The sequence below is a fragment of the Anabrus simplex genome, chromosome 1 (genome assembly GCF_040414725.1).
Source record: "Anabrus simplex isolate iqAnaSimp1 chromosome 1, ASM4041472v1, whole genome shotgun sequence".
NCBI lineage: Eukaryota > Metazoa > Arthropoda > Insecta > Orthoptera > Tettigoniidae > Anabrus > Anabrus simplex.
In genome coordinates, this window is record NC_090265.1 from 598228930 (window position 1) to 598251985 (window position 23056).

The window sequence follows — 23056 nt, forward strand, 5'->3', positions numbered from 1 at the left end:
TAGTTTTTTTCCATGGCATTTGAAAGGTTTAAACAGTGAATCGAGGTGATTGCATGTATTAATGGGTCTTAGAATACTTTGTGACGCGGCAAGCGTTTACATTTCTGAAGTACGAGAGAAGTGCCATGGCGGGAAATCGTACAAGGATAGAGTCATAGGAAAGTTCGATTTTAAGGGCATCGGGTACTTTCTGTGTAAATACAAGGCATCTAAAATGCATACATACAGTAATCCAATTAATAAAGCACTTGCACATGGGAGTGAGCATAGATTTCTCCTCGTCTTTGAATCGTGCTTTATTTTCTTTCTTTCTTTCTTTCTTTCGTTGCGTGAGGTTATGTTTACCTGTGAGATATCAGAGTGCATTATTTGAATACTGTAAATGCACCTTCTTGGATACATTTTGGAAATAGTCCTTTTTTTCATGGCATTTGAAAGGTATAAACTGTGAATCGAGGTTAACTGCATGCCTTAGAATATTTTGTAATGCGGCAGGGGTTGGTACTTCTGAATTGCGAATTGGCGGTTAATTCAAAATCACGTAATTCAAAGTCCGATTTTTTAGTCCCAACGACTTCAAATTAACAAGGTTTTACTGTATTTCTGTCTAATTTCCTCGTCCTGGGGATTTTCTACCTTTATTCGTTTGTAGACAGATTTCACTTTCTCTACCCTAGGCCTAGAGATACTTAGTTCACTACAGATCAGATAGTGGTCTGTATCATCGAAAAATCCGCAAAAAACTCATACATTCCTAACATATTTCCTGAATTCAAAGTCTGTTAAGATATAGTCTATTATGGATCTGGTACCCCTAGCATCCCATGCTTGAAGAATGTATTCGTAACAGCTAAACCCATATTAGCACCGAAGTCCTGCAAATGCTTCCCATTCCCATTAGCTTCCATATCTTCCCCACATTTACCAATCACCCTTTCGTATCCTTCAGATCTATTCCCAACTCTCGCATTGAAATCGCCCATTAGCACTATTCTATCCTTGCTGTTGACCCTGACCACGATGTCACTCAGTGCTTCATAAAACTTGTCAAATTCATCCTCATCTGCACCCTCACATGGTGAATACACGGACACAATTCTTGTCCTGATTCCTCCAACTGACAAATCTACTCACATCATTCGCTCATTTACGTGCCTAACAGAAACTGTGTTGCGTGCAATGGTATTCCTGATAAAGAGCCCTACCCCAGACTCTGCCCTTCCCTTTCTAACACCCGTCAGGTACACTTTATAATCTCCTATCTCTTCCTCATTATCTCCCCTTACCCGAATATCACTTACTCCTAGCACATCCAGATGCATCCTCTTTGCTGACTCAGCCAGTTATACCTTCTTTCTTCTATAAGCCCCATTAATATTGATAGCTCCCCATCGAATTTCATTTCGTTCACAAAGTTGTTTCCAAGGAGTCCCTCGCCTGTCAAATGGGGGTGGGACTCCATTACTCCCATAGGTCCGAGGCTTGCTTAAAGTGTTCTGAGCTCGGTAAATTCATGAAGCAGGATGCTACCCTACTTGCACATAGTCCAAGTGAGGATCTCTAATCTAACGGGTTATGGACCACCGGTGCATTTCATACATAATATAATAGGCGCTATCTTCCCGATTATCACACGTATATTCAATTACTGTCTTAGAAATGGAACTTTCCCTGCACTCTGGAAACAAGCTAATGTCACCCCAGTGCCCAATATAAACGATCCTAAACTGCCCTCTGACTTATCGCCCAGTTTCTATTCTTCCAGCGCTTTCCAAAACTTTGGAAAGACTGGTGTACGAGCAAGTATTGAAATATTTAAATAACTATTCTCTCCTTGACCCATTACAATCGGGCTTTAAGAAAGGGTACAGCACTGCCATGGCTCTCCTTAAAGTGACAGAAGACATCAGACTAGCTATGGAACAATGACAAGTTACAGTACTAACGTTACTGGATTTCAGTGGTGCATTTGATACAATAGACTTACAGCTACTAATTAAGAAAATGGAATCTTACTTGTTTGACCCTTTAGTACTGAAGTTTTTTACGTCATATTTGAAAGATCGGAGGCAGCGAGTGATAACTCGCGAAAGAAATTCAGAATGGCGTACAAGGATAGTTGGGCACGCCACAAGGTAGTATTTTAGGACCGTTGCTTTTTACATTGAATATCAATGACATTTCATCTTCTCTAAAAACGTGTAATTATCACCTATATGCTGATGATCTCCAAATTTATTACCATTGCAGCTTAAGTGAATTACCAAACGCAGTAAAATGCATAAATGATGACATGAAAAAACTCAGTGAATATGCTCTCGCAAACAGACTTCTCATAAATCCATCAAAATCGCAAGCTATCATTGTCGATTCCCAGAAGCTCCTACACAAGATCAATGATTTGATCATTCCTCCTCTACAAATAAATAATAGCACAATCCCGTACAGTAAAACAGTGAGAAATATCGGGGTGACTATGACTGAAACTGTAAATTGGGCAGAATATGGAAATCCTAAATTCCCATGGAGGGAATTAGATATTTTCCACCAATAGAGCATATCAAAAATCAGATCAAAAATTAGATGTATGGCTTTTCAGGCGTTTGCTCTATTAACCAGCATTTCGTCTTAGGTCTGACACTAGACTCGTCAGAGTGGGATGTGTCAGACCCTGCCCACTGATGCTGGGGTGTATGCAGGTGAAATTTATCAGAAGCCTATTTATGCGGCACAGTCTGTAACTGCATACGGGAGATAAAACTCCACAATGGAATTAATGCCCGCCTAGAATATATCAGAACCGTAAGTCAGAAGGTGTTTGCTACTCTACACCCACTGAAATTAAATAAAGATATTATACCACTAAACATGCGGCAAAGATTAACACAGACCCTAATTCTTCCTATCCTTGACTACTGTGATGTAATCTTGGTAGACTCTACTAAAGAACAAACTAGGAAACTGCAGCGTATTATGAATTGTTGCCTTAGATTCATTTGTAACTTAAGGTATGATGTGCGTATTACTCCTTATTATCAAGCACTGCACTGGTAAAAACCTGTTGAGACGTGAATATCATATACTTCTCTTAATACATAAACTCCTGCATAGTAACTCCCCCCAGTATATTTCATCTAAACTTCACTTCCTCTCTTCCTTCCATAACCGTAACACTTGCTCGGGCTTCACTCTAGCTATTCCTCTTCACCACTCTTCTGTGTATAATAAACTTTTATTGTAACGGCTTTGGAATTCCCTGCCAGTAAGCGTCAGGGGCATTGACTCTTTCCTCAAATTTAAAATATCTTGCCGAGACTTCCTATTTAGAGTTACCGATTGAAGTGTGTATTGTGTGCGTGTGATTGGTAATTGTAAAATTAAAAATTGTTTCTGTTAGTTTTATATAATGTAAATGTAACGGTAGTTGATAAGTTTGTACATTGTAAGTGTGTGTGCAAGTGTCTGTGTGAGATAGGAAAGAGGACTGAATTAACAAGCTAATAAGCTGCATATTGTGTGGGTGTGTAACTTAAGCTTAATTAGGAAATAGTATAAGTAGGATAATTAGTAATAGGCAGCCTTAATATTATTTGTTGTATTGCGGTTAAGTGTAAGAGAGGGCCGTGAGGCCTAACTTCGCCACATGAAAGAAGCCATAATAATAAATAAATAAACATAAGTTGTATAATTCAATAACATCATGATTTAAGAATTTAAATGATTTAGTTACACTTGTTGAACTCGTATGATTTAATGAACTAGCATTCCTTCACCTGCGGTTGTAAGAAAAATCCTTACGTCAATTAGTACATGCCTTCAGGTAGTTTAATTAAATCAGTGATAAGTTTCTATTACCTTAAAGGCAGTAGCATACAGACATTCAATAAAATATGAAAGAGATTTTTCCCTTATCGACACACACAATGAAATAATAATGCACCAACATGCAAATAACAATAGTGTGGCCTCAGCTCATATCTAGAATGGCTAAAGTACATCCCAAAATATATCACAATTGCATAACCACGCACTGGATCGTTGATTCTGGATCACGCTCTTGCGAATAGCTGTAAAAGAAATTCAGGCACATGCACAAACATTACAATGACGCTGGTCACTGGATCTGGTCAGGTTCTCGTAGAAATGTACCTAGGAAAAATAACGAGCAGAACTTGACATACAGCTTCTGATATCCTTGGGTTCATATCGAGGATAGTACTGTTCCATTACTTCCATGTTAACTCATTCATCTAAACGACCTATATGTTTATGTAGGTGAAGACTCTGTATTCATCAAATTCCTCGCTTCAGTAAATATGTAGTCTCATCATAACACAACACTCAGATTCTCAATACCATTGATTCTCAGTAACGTGTGGCTAGTACTATGTTCACTGCTCCCGTAAATAAATATTGTACTATCTTACTTCAGCTACACTACCCCGAAATAAAATTCCTGCTCTAAGCAGTATAGGTACACAATAATAAATTCAGTCATGAATAACTATTATTTTGAAGATCCTACTTGTCTGACCACTGTAACATCATTACGATTCATATATGCAATGACCAACTTCCAGAAATTCAAGGCTATATTACGGTGCTATAAAATTATAAGATTGCGTGGCTGTAAATTCTAAAATTAAGATTCACATCCTTAGACTCTGTTTATTTGATGATGCGATATCACTTTCATATTTTCAGAAATCTCTACATGTTCTACTCATCATCATGAAATACATACAAAAATACAAAGACGCTACCTGAAAGAGAGCACGATTGATTAGTCAAAATGAGGTAAGGACTTATCTTTTGACAAACCACCCACCACCGGGATCTGGAGATGAGCTATAATCCATCCTGATTAGTCCAGCGCCTCACATGTTCACTGCATCTTGACGTTGAGTACACACATTGATAACACTTTTCTTATTTACAGCACACTGAAACAATATTGAACATGATTATCTGAGCCAAGCACGTGCAAGTTAAATTTAGCTTAATGTAAGATACACGTGGTCGTGAAATTATTCCAAAAGTAATTAGAAGAATCACAGTTAATAGATTTCACAACATGAATTTCCAGCAGACCGACCGTACGACAGTCGCGACCCGTTTGTCGTATAAGTGGTGACGAGATGCAAATATGGAACGTGGCAGTTATCAATGTTAATACAAGGCTCAGCTTTCGCGTCCGCTCTTCTCAACTTCCAAAACAAGAGTGTGGGTTAGCAACAACAGGCAGTCTCCTCTTACAGCATCTGTACCACTCCAGTCATATCATACTTTGAGTTTGGGGTGTCCAGTAGGCGTTATCTTGTATATCGACATGGTAATGTTGTAGTAAATAATGCTATAAAGTATGAAATATTATTCATCTTCCCCAGTTCTATTTATCAATTATTTAATTTTTTTAAATATTGTCAGTACGTCTTATTCAAAGATTTTATTATAACTTGTATCTCCGTGGAACAAAAATTGTGTGTTCAAAGTCCGTATGAGGAATGTCACACATATCAGGAGCAGTGAGGTGCAGACGAAATTCAAGGTTACCCCAGTAACAGAGAAAATGCGTGAATCACACCTGCGATGCTAGGGACATGTACTTCGTAGCAGTGAAACATCCGTTCAGCTGAACATGGAGGGTCGGCGACCTCAAAGACGCTGGCTGGAGCAGGCGAGAGATGATATGCAGCTCACAAAACTCAGCCCCGGCACATTTTGGATCAATTGAAATGGAGGAAACAATACAAGAAGACAAACCCCACATAAATAGGAAAATTCCAGTATTATTGGTCCGTTATGGAAATTATTAATTTTTCAGTTAACTGAAATGGCTTCAGCTGCATGTGGAGGCATTTTGACTTGATCATTTAGACTGTCTGCATGTCATTTTCAACATCCTGTTTTACTCTGATTCTGTTGGGTGACCTGTGAAAAACTTCTAATTTTACTGTGCAAACACCATATGTATCACCAGAGATCTTTTGAATGCCAACATCATACAATATACAGAGCACTAAGAGGTTATTGCAAACTTGCGTAGACCTCACTTTTCGTTTCGATTTGTATTTTTCAAGTTGCTCTTTCGTGGACCTTCATGCTCCATTATTTTCCTGCACTGACCCATGTTCATTTTTTGTCTCACCTTGGTCCTGATAGCGAGTTGTTCTTAATCATGAATGGATCACTTAGGACCGCATGGAATCAACATTTGTTGGCTGTTTCTTTTAGCCTGTAGTCCTTCATACGTAGTGAATGTGTGTGTTATCATTGCAGGGACCATACATGTTGGTTAGTCTTTCTCTTATCCTCAAAACCTCGTTTGAGTGTGATTTCTCTCATTTCATCTCGGTCCAGTAGATTTAGCGATCCTAATTCCTCCAGGTCTTTCTGTTTGTACTAGTTTGATGTAGGGGTTTTATTCTTCAAGAATGTGTAAATTCTGAGTCATTCAGTTTGAGTCCATAGTCAGTTATTTTAACATAAATAGAAAACTTAAATTTATAATAATAGCTAACATTAATACATATTTCTGTATTCCAGGTGAATGATGATGACATGGAAGATAGTTTTATGAAGACATCTAGACAGTACCTGAAAGACTTTGCGGAAGATGAAAGTCAGACAACGTTGACGTTGCCATCTGTTGGCATGACTAAAAAGGAAGAGAATTTCTTGAAAGCAGAGGCAGAAAAACTAGGTTTGTCTTGCCGGGTAGTAGACTGCAATGGCCAAATGTATATCAAGAAAAGGTAAACTGATGATAATGTGTCGCATCCTTGCCACATTTACCATATTTACTTGCCTATAAGCCCCCCACCACCTCCACCTTTTTTCCTAATTTCAACTTAAAAAATAGGGGAGGGTATCATCATCATCATCATTTTCCAATTCCAGTTTCCCGGATGTGGTGTACAAGCGCTCGCCATCTCCTTCTGTCTTCATAAATCTTTTGATCCAGTACATCCTCGCATTTGTATCCTCTCTCCTCCACATCTGATCTTACAGTCTCTATCCAACGTTTTCTTGGTCTTCCCTGTGGTCTTCTTCCTACGAGATTAAGGTTGAAATATTTTCTGGCAGGTCTTTCCCTGTTCATTCTCATTGTGCCCATACCACTGAAGTCTGCGTTTCTTTATAACACTGATAATAGGAACCTCAATACCAGCTTCTTTCCTATTCACTTCATTTCTGATCTTGTCCTTTCTGGTTGTTTGGTTCATGGTTCTAAAAAATTTCATTTCAGTTGCTTGGATTCTACTGAAGTCTTTGTACATGTCTCTAAACCGTACGTGAGGATTGGTACGAAGTAAGTGTGGTACATGATTGTTTTCGCTTTCTGCGGTATTTTGCAGTCCCAGAGAAGATTTCTGACTTGGCTGTAGAAGTTCGATGCTTTCTGTGTCCTGCTGAGTATTTCCTGCCTAACAGTGTTGTCTTTCGAGATTGTGCTTCCAAGGTACTTGAAGTGGGAAGCTGATTCGATTTTAGCTCCTTCCAGAAATATATTTGAGCTTGTTCCTTCCTTGTTGATGGTCATTTCCACTGTCTTTGTTTTGCTCATCTTCAGTCCAAAATTTTTGAATGTGTTGTTCCATTCATTAAGTTTCTTCTGAACTTCAGCTTCTATCTCTCCCCATAAAAGCACATCATCAGCAAATACCAGGGCGTTTGGTTCACTGTCCATTTTCTTGATAGATTTGATGACCTTATCCATTACTATTATGAACAGGAGTGGTGACAGAGCATTTCCTTGTTGGACACCTCTCTTTGTTTCAAACCATTTTGATCATCCGTTGCCTATCTGGACACAGCTGTAGCACTTCTGGTATAGCATCTTGACTTTGTCACTTAAGTACTTTGGCACCTTTAGGTCTTCCAGACATTCCCATATCTTGTTTCGAGGAACACTATCATATGCTTTTTCAATGTCCACAAATGCAATCACAAGATTTCTTCCGTATTCCCAGTACTTTTCTGTCAGCATCTTTACTGCAAAGATAAGATCCACAGTACTTCGGCCTTTCCTAAACCCGTGTTGTTCTTCCTCAAGCAAAGGTTCCACTATCTTCCTAAGTCTTGTTTCTATGATCTTTTCCAGCAGCTTCAGTGAGTGTGACAACAGCATGATGCCTCTGTAATTTCCACATTTCCATCGGTTGCCCTTTTTGAACAGTGGGATGATAACTCCTTTACTCCAATCTTCTCGAATATGGTTAGTTTCCCAAATCACTGATAACACTCTATATAGCCAATTCAAGCCTGGTATTCCAGCTGCCTTTATCATGTCTGAGCTGAGATCATCAAAGCCTGGGGACTTCCCATTTCGCATGCTCTTTAGTGCTGTTTCTACCTCAAGCCATGTTAAAGGGTATTTGTTGTTTTCGGCTTCATCTACACTACAATCATTGGTGGTGGTGTTGCCCCCATCTCCATTTAACAGCATGTTGAAGTACTTCATTTCATCCCTGATCCCTTCCTCGGTTTGTATTAAGCTGTTTCCAGTGCAAGGATGTTTATATTTTCATTTCTTTTACTGTTTACTATTTTGTATAGTAGTTTCCTACTTCCTTGACAGTCTTCCTCTATCCTTGTAGTAAAGTCATCCCAGCACTTTTCCTTTTCTTCCTGGATCAGTCTTTTTACAGCCAGTTTCTTTTTCCGGTATTCCTGTGCTAGATGTTCAATTTCTAATTAATTTTGTCTATCGTCTGTTTTCTGTTTTTTGAGGTCGTTTTCTTTTCAGTATATTTCTATCTTTTATGCTGTCTTCACTCGGTCATTCCACCAAGGTGTTTCCTTCTCTTTTGGTGTGGCACTTGTTTTTCCACAAATTTCTGTGGCTTCTTTTACAAGGGTTTCTTTGAATAAGGACCATTCTTCTTCTACTCCCCCTTTCTCAGTTTTGGGTAATTTAGCTGTTATCCTTGCTTCATAGTTTCCTTTCTTCTCCATGTCCTTCAACAGCCATATCTTAATCTTTGGCATTTTCTTTTGTTTAATTTTGGGCACATGAACATCTTTTAGGTCAGCGATTAATAGCCGCTGACCTAAAAGATGTTCATGTGCCCAAAATAATAAGTGAAAATTTCACATAATACAGGTTAGGTTGGCATGAGCCTACCTGGTGGCCATGATCATTAACCTGGATCCGCCCAAGATTTTATTTTTTGAGAATCATCTTGCAACTTTTAGCGTTGGATAATGTGCATATGAAGATCCCAGAAAAGCTTTAATTTTATTTATTCGACATGTAACTTCCGAGAAAAGGCCCGTGCCATATATGGCACGCTGGGCAGTAGTGCTGTCTTTCGTTTCACAGATGAGAATTTGGATGTTATTCCGCATATTGCTTACAGATATGCCTTTGTCCAACACTTTCTCTTGTAAATCATCAGTATACAAGTTTTTCTTCAATATTTGCATATATTACAAAAATAATGTTCCAGAACTATTAAAAAATACCTAGATTTTTGGTGCTAGGGATGATTTTATAGGGGTTGTAAATGACCTGAGCTGTTAATTGTATGAGGAAATGAATTTATAATTAAAATAATAATGCTAAAATATCACAAGCTACCTAAATCACTTATTACATCGCAATCAGTCTGTATGAGGAATTATAGCAGCGGTTTGTACAGAGATAAGTCACTTGTTTATGTGAGTACTGCACTAACGGTGATGATTTGAAAGGCAAGTACAGACTACTTATTACTTTTGTGCGAGTGATAATAAGTAAAACAGTCTACACATAAACCTACATTGGACTTGGTACACTGGGTTCTAGGCCTAGCAAGGCAATTTTCTCTTCGCTCCTGGAATTATAGAAAACCAATGATGCATTCCATCGTACCAAAGTACCTGTACTGCATTATGTCCAAAACAATTAGATCTGCTGAACAAGGGAGCAGCTTCGTAGCATGTAAGATAAGTCTGGACAATTGCTCGTCGAAAATCAAGGTGAAAAATGTCTTCTCGAGACATGTGTTTCAGCTGCCATGCATTATGCATTAGTTCGCTGAAGCTGGGTACTAGGTAAATTGTCGGCGAAGCCACCTCCAGTTTCATCTCCGCTGTCATCATCCGACAAAACTGCAGTGTCTGGAGGCTCCATAAATACCTTTTCTATGTCGGAAAGTTCATAATTTTCCAACAAGTCGAGTACGTCTCGCAATGAAATTCTCTTAGAAAAATGTATGAACCCATAAATGTGAAGCATATGAAAAGACAGGATGAATAACTGCATAAAAGATACATTTCAACAAGAAAACCGCAACGTAGTGTCAATTTTATGTGGAATACTTACTCTGTGTGATTAAAAATTGTTAAATTAAATCATATGATTTACAGCCTACACTATCGTGCGTTTGCTAGGTTGATAAAGAAAAGTTAAATGAACGGAAAGGAACATCAGAACTATAACAATTATACGCTGAGTTGTGCCGGACAGGAAGACAGCACTTCCGCCCAGCGTGCCAGATAAGTACCACCAAATTTCTACTTCAAATGAAAGGACACCTATCATCACCAAGACATATCTTAGCTAATCCTCATACATATAAGGACCTTAGAGAAAAATATAGCACAACTGGGTCCATATACATAACTACAGAAGTGAACCAGGAATTACTTACTTCAAAGGGTGCAGCCATTACTGGCACTCGTGAAAACAAGACTTCCTTTTTATGTAGCTTTATCGTACCAATGAGTACGATATACTAAAATAAACTACATAAGATGTTCGGCGAGACTTCTCTGAACACGACAATACTGTAGTAAACAAAACAGTGCGCGCAGTTTCAATAATAAGAGTCCAAGAAGACGGTGTAGTTTGCCGTGCCATATATGGCACGCTGGGCGGATCCAGGTTAAGGCTTCAAGTCTAAACATGGTTAGCCAGTGAGAGTCCAATTAGTTGAAAACATTTTCAACATCAGAATGTGGCCAGCAAGATAGGAGAAGTGGTGGCATACAATTTCTAATCACTAGATTGCATGCAAAAAGCGTGGATTTAATTCCAAACCTCTGTGCAGTGTTCATACGGAGTGAGTGCATATCGCTCGTCTGGCTCAAAACTAAGACATCTAAAAAACAAAAAAAAAGCTAGTTCTGACTTAATATGAGATTGAAAGTTTGTGTGTGTTTAAAACTAGACCTTCCTGGTTTCTTCTTATTCCTGTATTCTTCCAAGCCACTGTAGAAAAATGACGCATAATATATTGTTCCTTTTCAAAACTAGTATATTTTGATCACTTTATCAGTATAATCTGATGGAGGCTGCTGGCAGAGTTAAGTCCTTCTCTGCAAACTTAGTCCATTTGCTGTATAAAGTCTTCTGACCAACCTGTACTTTAAAATTTTTGTGCAATAGGCCTACCATTTCATGTGCTTTAAACTGCATCATTTCATTATTTACAGTGTTGTTGTTGTCTTTTGCTTCCCTAACCCACTCCAGAACTTTCACGTCCACATTTTCATATTTACCTTTCTTCACACCGCAGAAGGAATTAGATATGGATTTTTTTTTTTTCTTCCTCTTTGCCAGTAATTTGTCTCTTTGGTTAAGGCGATAACAAATGAAACATTGCTACACTTCGTATTTATGACTTGCCACTCTCAATCCACTTTCTGCAGCATGTTCTAATACATTAAACTTGAAGGATGTTGTAAAACTTGTTCTCTTGCTCAATTTCATTCCTGCTTATGTAATGGACACTTCATAATTACACACTGCAAGGTGCCGCTCTGAAGGTGGAAGGGCATTGAGAAATGTGGGGATGGGGCAGGCAGTGCACGGATGGTGTAGAAGTGTGTGTTTTGCCGTGAACTGAAATGCTGCATTTGCTGCCTCGTCCTTTGAAATAATTTTTGCATGCCCCCTCCCCCCAATATGTTTTGTTATAGGTGAGGGGGGTGTTCTAGGTGAGTAAATACAGTTATGTTTTGTTTTTTAATCTGAGCTTAACAGCACCGTCAGAATTTTGCCATCGTTTTAGTGAATATTTAAACCCTAAGGTGAAACTATATAAGCTGCTGGACCACCAACTGTATTCCATAGCTTTTTCATGATATGATAAATCTAAGTAAGACTTGAAAATTTGTTATGAAAATTAAACTGGAGTTTCAAAGTTGCTAGTCATCAGAGAAGAATGTGCTAAACTGAAACTCATTTAGTCATATAAAATTATTATTACTGTTTTTAAATTAAATAATGTTAATTCACTGATCATATTACAGTTTTAAACTAATAACAAAGTGCCACTTACTCCGTCCGTCACATAGCAGGGTAATGCGACCTTGAGGAAGACACTAACTTGTTGCTGGCATCTCAGTCGCCAGTGAACGAGTGGTTAGGGCAATGCAAAAACAATGTTTTACTAATCCTTTGTTAGTAAAGAGTACAGTTTTTTTGCTTTAACGTGCCATGTTCAAAAATTGATGGATTAGTATTTCAGAGTTAGTTTCAGAACCTACAACTATATTCATCTCTGTTCTTGGTTTGTTGCAAGATTTCTTTTTCTTTTTTGTACACAGTCACTCGACAAGTCTGAATGTCTGAACATTTCTTATACTTTAAATATAGGATTGTATGAAATAATGCAAGGAAGTGAGAATTGTTTGCTTTTGAATGTATACAGAAACATTTAAAGAAAGTATATTTTTTATTTTTGTTGAAGAAGATGTTTGAAATATAGATATAAGAATTCCTGTGGCCATGTAATCGTAAGACGGTTGTAATGGCATTTTCTAAGCAGATGTACCTGCTGTTTTTTTACAAGATTAAATTTATCTTGGCTGTCACATGTTATTTCCTCTTGGATAATAATTCACATGTGTTTCTCTTCTGTTATCAGAACTAACATATCTAGATCAGAGATTCACAGAATAAAGCAGGAAATGATCCAAGGTTTGATCATGGGAATCAATATTATTATATGGATAAACCTGAGAATCAAAAATATGTATGAACGGCGAGAGTGGAAATTTAGGCTCTAATGAACGGTTGAAGTTATCGGTGCACATTTTACAATTTTCCCAAATATTGCCACTGTTTTAACATTTGACGAAGTTAATACTGTCAAACAATCTTTAGAATTAAAATATAAGTTTTGTTGGTTGCTAAATTTGGCTACTAGTAGTTTTTAAGAGTGTATATTTGAAGTTGGAACAATCTGATGATGTGTGAATGGTACCAATACTTGTCAGTTATTTATATATAGGTAGTTCTTTATATTCACCAAGAAGAAGAGACATCTTGCCTATTGTATGAGGTGAACGCAGGGGATGTAGCCCAGCAGCAACGAAATAATTTTTGAGAACCACTGATCTAGATTGTTTGGTAATTGAGCAAGAATGTTGGAGAACATTTTGGTTGTTCTCCTGTATCCCTTTCTAAGGTCTCAGGAATTAGTAAGAAATTTTTGTGAATTTGTTCATGTAATTTTAAGAAAAGTACATATTACAGGTTAAGGAATTCCTGACTTTGTTACTCTTTGTTAGGAGTCTGGTTGATTATCTGTGATCATACAGCTTCCTGTTATGTTTCTTTTCTATAAGCGGTTTTGAAATTCTATCAGTGAAGCCTAGAATTAAGTTTTGTATATAATTAAATAAAATTAAATAGTTGTATTTTTGCAGAAGACTGAAAAATAAATGCTGCATTGAGTATTTCTTTCTAATTGTTCATGCATTCTTTTTAGTATCTTATTTTTTGTAGGTATATTTATTGCATAATTTCCCAATTTTTACATGTTCTGAGGCCATTTCTTGAACTGTTCTTGATGATGAAAATGATAAAGGAGCTGAAAGCAAATAAATACTATCTACTATGCTGACGCATCAACAAAGTAGGTGAGGAGTTTGGCCTTCAAATAAATAGTACCTAGCAAGTTGGTTACATAATTTGGTTTACTTGGCTGTCAGCTTGCATTTGGGAGTTGTGTAGATTTGAACCACACTGTTGGCAGCCATGAAGATGGTTTCACATTTTCACACGAGACAAATTCTGGGACTGTACTTAAGGCCACAGTCACTTCCTTCCCATTCCTATCCCATTTTTGCCATAAATATAGCAAATAGCAAGAAAAATAAAATAATAAACAGAAAATTCATAGCAAAGAGAATGTCTCCAATGCTGTCATTACCTTGGTCAGAAACACAACATTGAAAGGGTGTTGCATTTCAAGTACCTAGGATGCTGGTTAACACCAGAATAGGATCCAGATATAGAAAACAAAACCAGAATCAGCACTGCAAGGAGTGTATTTCTAGAACACATCATGTGTGCAATCATAACCCCTGATTTGAAATTGGGTGGCTTATAAGTGTTTGTGTTACTGGTGCTCCTTTAGGGTATCAATGGACACTAAAGGCTTCATCAGTGAGCAGACTGCAGGCTTTTGAAATACAGACGCATCACAGAACGTTGCAAGATACCATGGGTCACTAATGACGAAGTACTGTGTCATGCTGAGAAATCGTGAGAGATCTTAATCCTTGCAAAATGTAGGACAATAGCCTATTTTGGTTACATCTTCTGAAATGACAAATACAACTTATCGTAGGAGGGGAAACGTAGACATAAGAACTAGTGATGGCTAGTCTGAGACAAGGTCTCGAGATTGCTCGGGATTTCTTGAGAGTAGCACAGGTACTATTTCTCACAAGAAATTTCGAGAGATCTCGAGAGCGTTGTGCCCGCATAGTGTGGTGAGCAGCGTGTCGTAGGCCTACAGGTAATACCAATATAAATGGTCCGTTATTGGACATTTATATTGGTCTTATAAATTTACTCTTTCGGGACAAATATTTCAGATTCCCTATGGAAATCAACATCTATATCGGCCTACAGGTAGTCGGAGCTGAATGTTGTTTGTGCCGAGTATGCGAATAGCCAACCACGGGCTTTCTCAATTTCGTAAACACATGTCAACAAGTGACTAGGACGTTCATTTCTACCAAGGTCTATTTTGACGCAGTATAACATACAGTAGAGTCTCGTTAATCCGAACTAATTGGGACCGGAGTCTGTTCGGATGGCAAAATTTTTGGATTAACCGGAAAATATTTTCTAATGATAACGTTATTGTGTTTACGTCCCGCTAACTACTTTTACAGTTTCCGGAGACGCCTAGGTGCCGGGATTTTCTCCTGCAGTTATTTTATGTGCCAGTAAATCTACGTACATGAGGCTGATGTATTTGAGCCCCTTCAAATACCATCGGACTGAAGCAGCATCGAACGTGCCAAGTTGGAGTCAGAAGGCCAGTGCCCACTGTCGAAGGAAAATAGTTTCCATTCTTTAGCAGTTACATTAATAAAATGCTGTATAAAATTACAGTAAGGTAGTTAAGAACCCGTAGAGGAGAAAACGACTTAAACTAGTTTAAAACTTGTCTCTTAAACTGCTAAAATGTGGTAACGGGTTACACTTTGTGCCCGGGATGTGAAGAGCTGCTTGTGATGTTTATTTAATAGTTCTGCCGCTCTCTCAGTGGTAGCGTTGCAGAACGTGTACACGTGACTCACTGCAGTCACTCCAATCACTACAGCAAAAGAAACTAACAGACTTTGTAAAGATAAACGACCCATGATTGATGGTCTAGGATGTGTAATTATGTTTACATTAAGTTATTCTAGTAAAATATGACTAATAAAATGCAATTAAATCTTCATTCTATAATATTTTCTTTCATTACAATAAGGAGATTTTTTTAAAAAATTGAATATTTCAGTTCAGATTAACCAGACTTTCGGATCAACGGGACTCTAGTGTAATTATAAAGGATACGCATTCTGGCATTGTATGCACTGGAAGGTACACGAATGAGTGGTTTAAGTACAGAACCTGACGGCTACTGTAGGTACACACACCTGGATACTAGAGGTGTGCATTGTTCGAACTCGAGACGAGGCAAGATGCGCCTTGCTGCATATGCAACCACCATTACGCATGAGTGGAATGTGTAATCTGAAATACTTCAGTTTGCTCCAATTCCTTCGACAGGTAGGTGTACAAAAATACAAAGTATGTTACAAGTGTTATTTTAATATCCACTTATTGATGGACCTAACATGAGAATTATAACGTGTAAGGTAGGTGTACATCGTCATCAGACCCCACATTCACTAACCTATGACCACTGCTTGTGTTTACCAATATTTTGGTGACGAAGGAAATAATTCCTTACAACGTTATAGAGTATTCACGTCATAATTAGGTACTTCGATATATGACGGTGCAATGTGAAATTGTGTCTAGTTGTACGCAACAACTTTAAGACGATGTCCGAAATGCAACGCAAGTCGTGGATATCTGTTATTTTTTTGAAGAGATATCACATAGCACAGCCCCCTATGTTGCTTATTCAAAAGAAGTAAAATACGTCTAATATTTCTGGGATGATCCAACACTTAAAAACACATAATATAAATGAAGAGGAATAGTCACAGAACACCTCCGACCCGGTCTGAATCACAAGAAGCTACCCTGCCGACAACGATTGTGAGGCATCCAGGTAGGTTTACATCCTAATAATAATTATTAACAAATTATATGGGTTGTTCAGCTAAGAAGTCCACCTGATATAACTCGTGAACAGTTTAAGATACTGGCATTCTGTCTTCACTTTCGTTAATGGTATTAAGGAGCTCATAGTTCAACATGCAGTGCTTCCCTAGGCTTTTGACGAAATTTATCGTCGCACACGTTTCCATATGAAAACTGCTGATGATAACTATCAAGCTTACATAAAATAGGAAACTTAAAAGGGTCCACCTTTTCAATACAAATAAATGTTATAAGTTTTATTTACAACATATATTTACACTTGGAACTAGTTTCGACGCTGTTTGGCGTCATCTTCAGCCAAAATGTGGGAAATAGGCATAGGCGTAAGCATGTAGACATTTACGTTATACAAGAAGTGTGATTAAATGAGAGACATGAAATAGTGAATTACATTGCCAGTTTACAAAATGGTCATGAAGGGTGAGTCAAAATTGTATAAACATGAGTTAGGGTTAAAAAACATACATCACTTAAAAAACATATAAACCGCAACAAAACCACACGGAAGTTCGAGATGAAATTGGTATTGGAGATTCAAATTATCGCAGATACACTTCCATTGAATGTTGCCTGCCGCGAGTATAGTACAAAACATAGGTTAGATTTAACAAACACAATCGTCTCAAAAATGCACATAACATTTTAAAAATATTTTAGGTTGAGATGAAATTTGGCAGTTAGGGATTGAAATCACTTATTCACTAAGCGTCAATTAAAACCAGCTGTGAAGGGTGAGACAAAATTGCACAGCGTGAGTTTGGACTAGATAAATGCAAACTCTGAAATACATGCAACACCTTCGAAACTGTAGGTTCTTGATGAATTTGGCACATAAAGGTCTGCGTTCACTCATTCATTAAATGTCACTGGTGCGAGTGTAGTTCAAATACGAGTTAGGATTTAAGAGAATCAAGCCTCTTAAAAATGCACATGACATCTGAACCCATGGTGCGAGATGAACTTGGTAGTAAAGGTTCGAATTTGTAGATATTCAGTATGCCACTTCAAAACAGTCCATGAAGGGTGAAACAAAAGCTATACCTCAAACGAGTTAGGACTCATTAATACCAATTTTCAATTACATATTCAATTTTTCGTAAGTACAAGGTGAAATTGGCAGTTAGAGAAGTAAAATTTGTAGACACTTCTTCGTCAGATGCCATATAGGTAAAGCGCACCTTGTACTTACGAAAAATTGAATATGTAATACGTAGTTGAAAATTGGTATTAATGAGTCCTAACTTGTGTGAGTTATAGCTTTTGTTTCACCCTTCATGGACTGTTTTGAAGTGGCATACTGAATATCTACAAATTCGAACCTTTACTACCAAGTTCATCTCGCACCATGGGTTCAGATGTCGTGTGCATTTTTAAGAGGCTTGATTCTCTTAAATCCTAACTCGTATTTGAACTACACTCGCACCAGTGACATTTAATGAATGAGTGAACGCAGACCTTTATGTGCCAAATTCATCAAGAACCTACAGTTTCGAAGGTGTTGCATGTATTTCAGATTTTACATTTATCTAGTCCAAACTCACGCTGTGCAATTTTGTCTCACCCTTCACAGCTGGTTTTAATTGACGCTTAGTGAATAAGTGATTTCAATCCCTAACTGCCAAATTTCATCTCAACCTAAAATATTTTTAAAATGTTATGTGCATTTTTGAGACGATTGTGTTTGTTAAATCTAACCTATGTTTTGTACTACACTTGCGGCAGGCAACATTCAATGGAAGTGTGTCTGCGATAATTTGAATCTCCAATACCAATTTTATCTCGAACTTCCGTGTGGTTTTGTTGCGGTGTATATGTTTTTTAAGTGATTATGTTTTTGAACCCTAACTCATGTTTATACAATTTTGACTCACCCTTCATGACCATTTTGTAAACTGACAATGTAATTCACTATTTCATGTCTCTCATTTAATCACACTGATGTAACATCTTGTATAACTTACGCCTATGCCTATTTCCCACATTTTGGCTGAAGATGACGCCAAACAGCGTCAAAACTAGTTCCAAGTGTAAATATATGTTGTAAATAAAACTTATAACATTTATTTGTATTGAAAAGGTGGACCCTTTTAAGTTTCCTATCTTACGTTCTCAGTTCAATACGGACAAAAAATGAAGTTCTTAGATTTAAATATCAAGCTTACACTCATAGTTACTGGGACATTGCACAGCTCGCAGCACACGAGAATATGTCTCGAGAGCGTTGCCCATCACCCCTGCTGAAAGAATTGGAGCAAAGTCGGGCGTTTTAGATCACACGTTCCACTCATGTGTAATGGGGGTTGCATATGTAGCAAAGCACATCTTCATCTCAGGTTCGAATAATGCACGCCTCAACTATCCAAGTAGGTGTACATCCTATCTACAGTTATTCACAAATTATGCATGGTTATTCAGCTAAGATGTCCACCCCAAATAAGTCGTGAACAGTGTAAGATACTGACATTCTGTTTTTACTTTCGTTAATGGTATTAAGGGTTCATAGTTTAACATGCAGTACTTTTCCAGGCTTTTGACAAAATGTATTGGCTCACACATTTTCATATGGGAACGTTATTTCACGCAGTAACTGATACTTACTGGTACGTCGCACAACTTGCACTACAGGAGCATTGGTCTCGAGATTCTCGCGAGAGTATCAAGATCTGCGACGTCAGTCTCGAGCGAGAGCGTTGCCCATCACTAGTAAGAACCTCTCATCAGTGGTTCGACATTCACAATACAGCAACTCTGATACCGTATACAAGATAGGATAAATTACTCCATGATGGTCACTAACCTTGTGACAAGATGGCACCAGAAGAACAACATTGTAGAAGATGATTACCCATATACTGTATATTGAGTGGGATGGTTAATAATGTCTAAATTGTACCTGCTAGTAAAAAAACCCATGTTAAATGACATTTATTTAACTTTTCCACTTTTAAAGCTGTACATTCAAAAATTCTGAGTATGAAGATGTGTGCTGCTGATATGTAATAAGTTACATAAAAGTTAGTTTCTTCCCAGGCTTTCTATAGCAATATACTGCAATTGTTCGGTCAAGTCCTCGGGCTGTAGTAGAAGCCATATGTGTACATGCCACAAAATTCTATGGAGTAGGGAAAGGAATAAATTTCATCTATCTGTAATTTTACCACTAACGAGGAAACCATTTCTGTTGCACCAGGCAGATTGCAATGCAAAACTGTTATTCTGATCAAATACGATATGCCAATGCTGCTGGCAGTGATAATCTTTCTACCAAACCTACAGAAGCAACAAAAGTGCATGCTTAAAGGAAGCAGAGTTGGTGTGGTCGGGTGCAATCCTGACTCCCTACCTGGTGTGTTACATCTTGAGTTCTTGGTGCAGTTAGGACATGACAGTTACCGCTGATGAAAGAAATTAAGACACATTCAAGGTGAGACGGATAGATAGAATTATGAACGAAGAGATACTGAATCGTATTGGTGAGAGGAGATCGATTTGGCTAAATTTGACCAGAAGAATGGTGATGAGACTCCAGTTAAAAATGGCATGAAAGATTTATGTGTCGTATGCCCCACAAACAGACTGCATAGATGAACATCTAGAGGACTTTTTAGAGGAAGTGGAGAGACAGAAGATAAGGAAGTGTTACTGATGGGAGATCTAAATGCACAAGTTGGAATGGAAAGACAAGGAAAGGAGGATGTTGTAAGGCGCTTTGGATATAGAAATGTAAATCCAGAAGGCGAGTTGCTGGTGGATTTTTGCATGAGAAACCAAATGATTGTTGGAAAAACCTGGTTTAAGAAGAAAAGGCAGGAGATTACAAGGTATGGTTGGCGAGATAGACGAACGAAGACCATGAATATATAATCAATCATAGAAAAAGAACACCAGAAGAACCTTTTACATGTTACAGCCATGCCTGAAGAAGCTTTTGGTGGAGAACATAGAGTTGTGATAGGAAAACTGAAAGTGGGAATGAAAAACCCCCATAAACAAGAGAGAAAATAAAGTACAGAAGTTCAAGGAGAAAAACATACAGGAATTTCAAATGGAAATAATACCCTTAGTACCCAGGATGGAGATGGGGAATGTTGAAGATCAAGGTACGTAGAATACAAGGTAGGGATCACGAGAGAGGTGCGCAGCGGCAAAGCAGAGCTGTGACGTCACGCAGGACCCTCGCGTTGAATCTGCTCTGAATGAGATAGAGGTAGTTCGAATAAGAATCGTTGTACACGCAGAAGCTAGGTGCTAATAATACACGATAGTAACATATCTGTGGTGTATAATAAACCGTGTGTATTTATTTTATGAGATAAAACGTAAAAAGCAGTAACAGTGTACACTTTTCAGTATGCTTTGTCATGCCATTGCAGGTTGCACAAATCATAGCAGGCACGCGAAGGAACGAAACATACACTTTCATGTATTCCCTAAAACCACTGACGTAAATAAATGGTGACAGAAGTAATCAAGACATTATCGAAAGCTATCTTTCTCAGCTTCGTGGGTTCGGAAGGCTTTATGACGATCCGCTTCCGACAGCTGTGACGCGAAAGGTGAAATCATTGCTTCTAGCCTCAATGCTGCCGAGGCGATAAGAATTTCCAACTGTTCTCTGAAAGATTATGAAATATTACGCCCAAATATGTACTGATGAACTCGATCAAAACTCGGATATCGTGTGCCAGTCTGAAGGCCAGCGTTGAGCCCACAACATCCTATTTTTTATCGGAGGATGAGCAAGAGTTCGTTAAAGCCCTTGAAGATCTAGTAAAACAGCTCGAGGACAGTCGTGAAACCAAGGAGCTGCTTGAAGACTTCACTGGCTATATAGCTTTTAGGATAAAAAGAAGAACCTCGATATAGAAAGTAATTACGGAGAAAAGACAGGTCAAACTACAAGGGGTAGAAATTAAATTTCAAAAAGAGTCCCTTTTTTTTTTTTTTTTTCAAGTCACTTTACGTCGCACCGACACAGATAGGTCTTACGGCGACGATGGAACAGGAAAGGGCTAGGAGTGGGAAGGAAGCGTCCGTGGCCTTAATTAAGGTACAACCCCAGCATTTGCTTGGTGTGAAAATGGGGAAACCACGGAAAACCATCTTCAGGGCTGCCGACAGTGGGTTTCGAACCCAATCTCCCGAATACTGGATACTGGCCGCACTTAAGCGACTACAGCTATCGAGCTCGGTAGTTTCAATTTTACCACGGGAAAGAACTGAAAGACGGTTCTAACATCATCACAAACCTTACGGATATCCTGAAAAAGAAATTCCCCGAAATTTATGAGCTTGCAAGTTGCTTCATGAGAAGCCGTTCTTTCATTCGAATGGACGCTTTAAACAAAACTAAGACAATGAAGAGACCGGGTTTCAGTTAATACAACACCGATAAAGAAAGAAGAAAAGCAAAGAAATTCCACTGATGCTATGGATAAGTGTCTTTGATATTCTTTTTGTTTTAATATCAGCATTATTCTTTGTGTATAACATACCTGTTTTTTTATGAAAGGCAGTTTATTATGTTGTATATGAAACCAGTGCTAAGAATGTTAATATACAGGCTCATTAATATGGCCTACCTAATGTTAACGTGGAATTTGTCATTTCCTGGCACTTGGAGGAGAACATTTACTGTACTGTTTGTGTTGTGGACAGTTTCCTAACATTTGCTGTTTGTGTTGTTGACAGTGTATAGTTTCCCAATATTGCTTGTAACAACGGACATATTTCTTGCAGTCATCAAGCTTTAATGTTCAAGTCTGTAACAATTAGAGTCCCTTGTTATTGTTATCATAGGTGTTCAGAACATGAACATATGGAATGGCCATTCCACTGCGATCACAGTCTTAGCATTGTTACAACCTTTTATACAGATCGAAATACTTCAGAAACGCTGCTGGATTCACACTGTATTTGATCTCCTAGTATTACTCTACTGTAATAGAGGAGTGGAATGCATTTTCTTAGGTGATGTTAAAATATCAATGAAGTTCTCTTATCTCTAACTTGTGGCTAAAACAGAATAGCTTACAGCAGTGTATTAGCCTACCTCATACAGAAGACAAGGCGCTGAGGGTTCATATTGACGTCATCGACGGCCAAGCATGGTGGGGAGACCTGCGCGTGATCCCTACCTTTTACTCTAACTACCTTGGTTGAAGATGAAGGGAAAAAATTTCAGGAAGCGCTGGTTGGATGTGCAGAAAAGGTATGTGGTAGAACATCAGGGAATGTGAAAGACGGACATATTTGTGGAATGATAGGGCAAAGATTAAAGTGAAGGAAATGAAAATAGCATGGAAAACATCTAAGACTGAAGAAAGTAGAAGAAAATATGTGGAAGCAAAGAATTTGGCTAAGAAAGCAGTGGAGGAAGAGAAGATGAAAAGCTGGCCCTTATTCATACAGAAATTGAGAGAGGATGTGCAGGGAAGCAAGAAATTATTGTATGGTATCTTAAGAAACAAAAAGAGATCAAGT

At 38.1% G+C, this 23056-nt stretch overlaps 1 protein-coding gene across 3 annotated transcripts in view; it reads left to right on the forward strand.

The window, feature by feature from the left end:
* Nucleotides 1–23056, forward strand: part of shu (shutdown) — a 166120-nt gene that overhangs the window by 138960 nt on the left and 4104 nt on the right. For 2 of the 3 annotated variants that reach the window (XM_067135622.2, XM_068225086.1), the window contains exon 9: nt 6547–9141. The exons of the other annotated variant lie outside the window; for it this stretch is intronic. In XM_067135622.2, the coding sequence (XP_066991723.2) occupies nt 6547–6759 (213 nt within the window). In that variant the 3' untranslated portion in view covers nt 6760–9141. Of the gene's footprint in view, nt 1–6546; nt 9142–23056 lie in introns of those variants that run through there. 3 annotated transcript variants of the gene reach the window in all.